The 8,192-nt window shown below is 46.2% G+C and overlaps 2 protein-coding genes across 2 annotated transcripts in view; one reads left to right on the forward strand and one right to left on the reverse strand.

Moving 5' to 3' along the window:
* Nucleotides 1–4,003, forward strand: part of LOC110497981 (serine/threonine-protein kinase PAK 6) — a 26,417-nt gene extending 22,414 nt beyond the window's left edge. Inside the window, exons 6-9 of the mRNA XM_021574481.3 lie at nucleotides 1,284–1,410; nucleotides 1,492–1,617; nucleotides 1,790–1,924; nucleotides 2,413–4,003. Coding sequence (XP_021430156.3) covers nucleotides 1,284–1,410; nucleotides 1,492–1,617; nucleotides 1,790–1,924; nucleotides 2,413–2,580 — 556 coding nt within the window. The 3' untranslated portion in view covers nucleotides 2,581–4,003. The remainder of the gene's footprint in view (nucleotides 1–1,283; nucleotides 1,411–1,491; nucleotides 1,618–1,789; nucleotides 1,925–2,412) is intronic.
* On the reverse strand, nucleotides 3,861–6,240 carry ankrd63 (ankyrin repeat domain 63). Its single transcript, XM_090211379.1, has one exon. The coding sequence runs from the start codon at nucleotides 6,135–6,137 to the stop codon at nucleotides 4,548–4,550; it is 1,590 nt and encodes a 529-aa protein (XP_090067505.1). The 5' UTR covers nucleotides 6,138–6,240; the 3' UTR covers nucleotides 3,861–4,547.
* Nucleotides 6,241–8,192: the final 1,952 nt, after the last annotated feature.

Here is an 8,192-nt window from a genome sequence, read left to right on the forward strand (position 1 = left end):
AGCCGGCGCAGGATACCCTGGGCCAAAACTGCGTGCCGGCGACCAGACCCGCTGAGCAGGCACCATACGCCCTGGCTCGATGCCCGCACTCGCATGACACTCTCGGGGGGCTGTCCTATAGCGCACCGGGCTATGGACACGTACTGGCGACACCGTGCGCTTAACCGCATAACACGGTGCCTGCCCAGTATCTTGCTGCTTATAATAAGCACGACGAGTGAGCGCAGGTCTGCTACCTGGCTTAGCTCCACCCCTCGTGTGCCCCCCCCCCCAAAAAAAATTTGGGGCTGTCTCTCGTACCTGTCGCACTGCCGTGCTGCCTTCGCCAACCTCATTCTCCTGTAACCTTCCTTGCACTGCTCCATCGAATCCCAGGCGGGCTCCGGCACTCTCCCTGGGTCGATGGCCCATCTGTCTATCTCCTCCCAAGTTGTGTAGTCCTGTGAAGCCGGCCGCTGTTGTTGTTGCTGCCGCTGCTGCTGCTGCTGTCGTCGCTGTTTTCTACCACGCCGCTTGGTCCTTGGTTGGTGGGTGATTCTGTCACGATCGTCCTCCTCTTCGTCTGAAGAGGAGAGGCGAGAAGGATCAGAGGACCAATATGCGGCGTGGTAAGTGTCCATGGTGAATCTTTAATAAAGAAAGACTGAACACTATGCAAAAGAGTAACGAAAACAATAAACCAAATACGACCGTGAAGCTACAAAATGAGACCTGTGCTGACACAAGCCACTAACATAGACAATCACCCACAAACAAACAGTGCAACCCAGGCTACCTAAGTATGATTCTCAATCAGAGACAACTAATGACACCTGCCTCTGATTGAGAACCATACTAGGCCGAAAACATAGAAATGCCCCAAAACATAGAAAAACAAACATAGACTGCCCACCCAACTCACGCCCTGACCATACTAAATAAATACAAAACAACGGAAATAAAGGTCAGAACGTGACAGCCGTCTATTTACCACCACACTGTTTATTATCTATGCATAGTCACTTCACCCCTACCTACATGTACAAATTACCTCAACTAACCTGTACACCCGCACACTGACTTGGTACTGGCACCCCCTGTATATAGCCTCGTTATTGTTATTGTGTTACTTTTTATTATTATTTTTTACTTTTGTCTATTTGGTAAATATTTTCTCAACTCTTCTTGAACTGCACTGTTGGATAAGGGCTTGTAAGTAAGCATTTCACAGTAATACTTGTTGTATTTGGCGCATGTGACAAATAAAGTTTGATTTGATATATCAGTGTCACTCTCCTATGCAGGCTGAGTGAGGAGCAGATAGCCACAGTGTGTGAGGCTGTGCTGCAAGCCCTGGCCTACCTTCACTCCCAGGGGGTTATCCACAGGGACATCAAGAGTGACTCCATACTGCTAACACTGGATGGGAGGGTAAGTCTCTCTCTCATAAGTATTTTTAATTCAGTTGAGAAAAACATCTGTTTATAATTTAATTTTAATGTCCCTGTATAGATCAAGCTGTCCGACTTTGGGTTCTGTGCTCAGATCAGTAAAGACATCCCCAAAAGGAAGTCTTTAGTGGGAACACCCTACTGGATGGCTCCGGAGGTCATCTCTAAATCACCATACAGTACTGAGGTGAGAAAGAAGATATTCAAAAAAAATTGTATCCTAACAAACTGTACATGTATATTACTGCATACTAATGACAGACTAGCTGTATCCAAACAAATACTCATGATGTCTAGTATTCATGTGCATGTCAACAGTGACTGAAGGTGAATATATACTGGTTTGTTGTGTCTGTCAGGTAGATGTGTGGTCTCTGGGTATCATGGTAGTTGAGATGGTGGATGGAGAGCCCCCTTACTTCAGTGAGACCCCTGTTGCAGCCATGAGAAGACTGAGGGATGAACCAGCTCCCACTGTACGGAACGCAACACAGGTCAGAGGTGAAACAGAATACATACATAGAGGGCCTCCCGAGTCTGGGGCTGTGTCATTACCGGCCGTGACTGGGAGTCCCATAGGGCGCGCCCGGGTTAGGGGAGGGTTTGGCCGGGGGGGCTTCATTTGGCTCATCGCGCTCTAGCAACTCCTTGTGGCGGGCCGGGCGCCTGCAGGCTGACTTTGGTGGTCAATTGAACAGTGTTACCTCCGACACATTGGTGCAGCTGGCTTCCGGGTTAAGCGAGCGGGTGTTAAGAAGTGCGGTTTGGCGGGTCATGTTTTGGAGGACGCATGACTTGACCTTCACCTCTACCGAGCTCGTTGGGTAGTTGCAGTCATGAGACAAGATCGTAATCACGAAATTAGGAAAAAGGGGGGTAAAAAAATATTTAAAAAATAAAATAATACATACATGGAGAGATAACACCTTTTCTCTATTTCAACATGTCTGCTGAATTAACTTGGACTTCACACTTTGTGTAGGTCTCCCCGGTGTTGAAGAACTTCCTGGACCGTATGTTGATCCGAGACCCAGTGGAGCGTGCCAGCGCCACAGACCTGCTAGAACACCCCTTCCTCCTACAGAGCGGCTCCCCGCAGTGCCTGGTGCCCCTGGTGGAACAGTACCGCAAGCGCATGTCCCGCTGCTGATTCTCCCCCCCTTGATGGACCCTGATCTCTGATTACTACTGTACCCTGAGTGTGACCTGCCCAGGCCCAACCCAGTCAGCAACCATCCCAGGGAGGGAGCAGCACCAGAGAGCCTGGTGCTGCTACAGAGCTCATGGCAGCAGGCCGGCAGGCTTGGTAGACAGTGACACAGCCTGGGCCTGCAAATCTAAGAAGCACTTTAGCAGTGAGTTGGCATAGTGTTACGGCAGCATGCAAACAAACAGTATTCCTCACTCATCTCAACAACGTCTGGGCCTACCTGTGATAGACAACATCCAATAGAATTCCTCTCAACATAACACCAATCTAGCATTGGTGCATTATATAAAACTTGAAATCCAAGGGAACTGTAAACTGTAGCATATTGTGAACCTTTACCGTAATTGAGCAGTTTCCCATCGTAGTGTTTGGATATTAGTTGTGTATTTTCAGCTTGTGCTATAGGCTCAAGCTGTGGTAGCTCATGACTTTGAGAGAAGCGTGATGTTACATACCTCTACAACCATATGGGACACTGACTGAAGTTCAGTGAAACCTTGCACCTTGTCAGTGAACAATTTGCATGGCCAAATGAAGGCACACCTGGCCTGATCGGAATGGTTAAAACATGCTACTGAGAGATGACATGAGAGACATCCTCCAACATCACCATGACAAATGTGTGGATGGGTTGGCTGTTTATTTTTATTGGGCTCAATGAATCATATTTATTTTAATATTTATTATATTTTGCTTTTCTGAAAAGGGTTGTGAACTGTTTGTAGCCTAAGATGTGAAATTGCAAATAAGTAAACATTTTAGATTATCAACTTGAAATGTAGCGGTTGAACAAATAATGTAAATACAGATACTGTATATTAGGACTTACTACTTGCAGAGCCATTGTATAGTTAGTTATATGGGATGAATTTGACTTAATTTTGAAAGTGTTTGTGTTTACGCTTGGACGCTGTGTTAGTATTGCCTCAAACATCCCTTCCACTGTGTGGTGACTGACTTTTGAAACTACAGGATGTGTGTGTTGCTACTGAACATGTGTGTGTGTGTGTGTGTGTGTGTGGGTGTGTGTGTGTGTGTGTGTGTGTGTGTGTGTGTGTGTGTGTGTGTGTGTGTGTGTGTGTGTGTGTGTGTGTGTGTGTGTGTGTGTGTGTGTGTGTGTGTGTGTGTGTGTGTGTGTGTGTGTTTGCAGTATTTGCATTGGTTTGAATAGATAAAGCACACAGGTTTGGCATGTGAAGAACGTCCACCAGCTGAGAGCACATTGCACATTGTCTTTGTATTCTTACCAGTGACACAACATATTTCATGTATTTGTATTTCTATGTAGGACATTCATGAAAAAGAGAATTATACATTATTTACATTTTCTAAAAATCAATAAATAATGCATATTGACTCTTGATCTTGATAATCTAAGCACTGTTATTTTGTTCCAATTCAGTTTGATGTTTAATGCCCCCTTTCACACAGTTGTATCTCTCTCTCTCCCAGCTCTCTCTCTCACATACATGCATCATATCAAATGCAGAAATGAAAATTCTGTCACATTTTTTTTATATTTTAATAAATATATGACAAGTCACATAGCATAGCTTGTGCATATTAACATCATGATTCATTGTAAACAATTATACATGACAGGCTTACCTAGAATATAGGCTACATATTCCATAGTATAATAGTATAATATAACATTATTTTTGACAAATAAAAGCGACACTGCCATCATTACGATTGATGCATATAGCACATGACTGAATCGACAGACAAAGCAATGGGCTATGTTCATTAGCCTGAAGAAACACGATAGAGCTATAGGATTATCGTTATTTTACAATCTAAGAATAAAGGAGATAATGTACCACACTGCTTGAACATGTGGAATCTAAAGTGCTTTATCAAATCGACTTCTCCTAATTCTTCAAATTGAACAATTGGTTTCCCTGTTACTCCAGGGAGACAACTTGGGAAGTGCTCTCAAATTCACACTTCACCCCGCTAATGCTGTCCACGCTTGGCTGACTGTTAACTCTCTGGTGCGTGTGTGAAAAGGGAAAAGTCTCGGACCGGGACATCCTCCCCCTGCCCTGTGAGGAACCGGAGGAACAGTCAATTACCAGTCTCATGAACTCGGGGGCGGTGAATCGCCGCAGTAATCTGGTCCCCAGCCCGGTGAACCCCGGTGGACGGACAGGAATCTTCTCCGGCTCCATCTCTGCTCTGTGGAAGAGGAGTTTGTTGAGTCGCCCGTTCGGCGGGAGGCTGCCACGCTTCTGACTCCCTCTCCTGCTTGATTGAGCGACGTCATTATTATCATTTTTTGGCGCCCTGATGGAATCCTCGGGTGCTCTCTGAGATTTATTTATACCGATTAAAAGTGCTTTTGGTGCCGTGACGGATTTGTCAGTGTCGTTTGTCACCTCCCAGGTGCTCTTTTGACATTCAATCTTTGCTATCAGGGATCTCTCGTCCTGCAGCGAGGCTCTCTTTAATTTCCTGCCTGATAGGCTCATGTCACACACATCACCCTGATAGGACTGCTTTCTGCTGCTCAGGAGGTCCAGGTTAAATGGCTTTGCTTTGTCCCAGAGTGGAATACTCTCTGGCTCCTCCTGTTTAATTCCTCTGTGTCTGTTGACATCTTTCTGGCATGGCGATGGGTGATGGCTCAGTGTTTTAACCCCCCTCATGTCCCATAGCTTATGGTTCTGTATCTGTTTGGCTGTGAATATGTCATCCTGTTCTTCTTCTGACAGGGCCCGCTCAAGGTGATTTCTATCTAGAGACTGATTCTGGCATCTGATGCGCGCCCACAGTTTGTTACTGTCCCCGACCCTCAGCTGTCTCTGGAACACGCCAGGCAGATGGTCTTCATCCTGACTCTGGAACTGTTTAGAGAACCTCTCCAGAACCTGCCTGGGGAGCTTGTTGGGCTGCTGCCGCTCTGTCCCGGCCTCCATCCCAAATCCGACCTCCCCTAGTGGGTCATCTGACACTACCCCCCTCCTCCCAGAGTTCAGGGCCTGGACACAGTGGTCATGCCCAAAGAAGTTGGCCACCTGGATGGCAGAGTGGCCAGCCTGATTGGTGCGGTCCAGTCTCAGGCCCATTCTTTTGAAAGCCCTGACCAGGAAATCCAACACGGGGCTATGGCCGGTGTAGGCTGCGTACATCAGGGCGCTGTTCCCCCAGGCGTCAGATACATCAGGGTCGGCGTTGAACTGCACCAGGAGTTTGACCACGTCCAGGTGGCCCAGCTCACAGGCCAGGCTCAAGGAGGTACGCCCGTGCTCATCCTGGCAATTCACGTCGGCCCCTTTTTCCAGCAGCAGGCGGGTAAACTTGGCCCTACCCCCGGGGTCCTGCAGGCAAACGGCGAACATCAAAGGGGTACGGCCATTTTCCGTCTTGGAGTTGATTATGCGGTTGTCCAGCGCATCCAGGACGAAGCGCGCCAGGTGCACTTTGCCATCGTGCATGGCGTCCAGGAAGGTCTTGGTGCCAGAGCCCTGACGCAGATCCTTAGGTCTCATCATGCTTGACGGTAACTTCTGGAGGTGAGCCTCAGACTGTGTTCTGAGATAGAAAGGGAGAGTGAATCAGGGCCCCCTCTGTGTTGACAGTGAGTGTATTTACCTCAGAGTGAGCCTCAGCGAGGAGCTGCATGTGCTTTTATACCTCTCTCTCTACACACCCTCCTTGCGTTGTCAAGGAAACAGCCATCTGAGGTCCATTATGCTGCTGCAACATCCGTTCAGAATAACTTCCCTCCGCCGGGAGGAAATATATGCTATTTGAACTGAATAATTACTCAAGGAGAAAAACATTGCTGCGTTTTTGATGTGTGCCAGGTTAAAGCGGCTGCAAAAGAGGTGCTTAAATCAGTCTCTTTTCCCCCCAGGTTTAATACCATTCTTTCACATACAGCTCTAATTAAATTTAGCAGCCTCTCTCACATGGGTCAAAATAGAAAGCTTGGATTTTCAATTTTATACCATTTCGTTGCTAAAGGTCAGCGAATCCTGCATGATATGAACGTTTTAAATAATGTATTATATTATGACTTATACATATGCATGAATATAGTTTCTTCTCTTACCAAAGTTTTCAGAGAATAATATAGTATAGTCAGGTTTGGAGCACTGATTTAGCTTTTTAAGACAGAATGGAAATTTGAGTTTTCATCACTGCACAGGTGCCAAAAACACCATCCCACCCCTATGATACAGCTCCAGTGAATTGAGGTATTATTTACATACTGTAGCAACTCCCCTCGGCTCCCTTGTGCCAGGAAACCTGGCCCTCTCACTGCCTTTGATCCCTTTGATCTCTGTAATCAGTGACAAGAACTCTGTTTGTACGACAACGTCTATTCTTTTCCCATGTAACCTGCTGCATGCTGTGATACTAATAATGTGTCATGTTCTGTCCACGTGACAGGAGAGAGGTCTCTGAACATGGCTACCGTGATGAATACTGTATTGAGGAAAATGTTTTTTCAATGCTTTATTTGTCCTGTTGAAGTGTTTCGCAACCAACTGTTTTGTAAATCACTGTTATTTTTTGTTTGTCATACACACCGAGTTTAGAAACATTAGGAACACCTGCTCTTTCCATGACGTAGACTGACCAGGTGAATCCAGGTGAAAGCTATTGATGAATGGGCAAGACAAAATATTGAATTGCCTTTGAACGAGGTATAGAAGTAGGTGCCAGGCGCACCGGTTTGAGTGTGTCAAGAACTGCAACACTGCTGGGTTTTTCACGCTCAACAGCTTCCCGTGTGTATCAAGAATGGTCCACCACCCAAAGGACATCCAGCCAACGGCAGGCCAATGGTAAAAAAATATATAATTGATGAAAGAGGACAAAGAAGGCTGACAAATTGTGCAGCGCAACTGACTGACTACAGTTAGTCAACTGACAGTCCAGTACAACAATAGTGCCCAAAGACCCATAAAAGAATGTACAACTCATCGTACCTTGACATGAATGGGGTATGGCAGCTGACGACCTCACAGAGTTCAACTTCTTTCAGCAAAAAACAAGAACCTGCAATTGCAGTGGGCTAAGGAATGAAAACACTGGACACTGGAAAATTGCAAAAACATTGTCTGGTCTGATGAATCCCGGTTCCTGCTGTTTCATGCTGATGGGAGGACTAGGGTATGGAGAAAACCACATGAGTACATGCATCCATTATGACGCGTGTCAACATTTCAGGCTAGTGTTGGTGGTGTGATGGTGTGGGGTAGTTTCCATTGCACACATTGGGCACCTTGATAAAAGTGAAGCAACATTTGAATGCCACAGGATATCTGAACATCAGTGCCATTCAGATGCATCCCTTCATGAGAGCAATGTATCCATCTGCAAATGTATTTTTTCAGTAGGTTAATGCCCAATGTCACAAGGTTAGGATTATACAGGAATGGTTCCGTGAACATTATGGTGAATTCTGCTTACTGCAGTGGCCTGCCCAGTCACCAGATCTCAATGAGAATCTGTGGGTTGAGAAAAAATGAGCTAATCAGTATAGAGATCCACTGTCGGCCAACTTGTGGGAAGCATTGGAGCATTGGAAGCATCGG

Source organism: Oncorhynchus mykiss, chromosome 19 (genome assembly GCF_057628025.1).
Source record: "Oncorhynchus mykiss isolate SJ-2025 chromosome 19, ASM5762802v1, whole genome shotgun sequence".
Taxonomy (NCBI): Eukaryota; Metazoa; Chordata; class Actinopteri; order Salmoniformes; family Salmonidae; genus Oncorhynchus; species Oncorhynchus mykiss.

Excerpts from the sequence above, each read along its gene's own strand:
- ankrd63 (XM_090211379.1), bottom strand. The coding sequence starts at position 6,137 with ATGATGAGACCTAAGGATCTGCGTCAGGGCTCTGGCACCAAGACCTTC.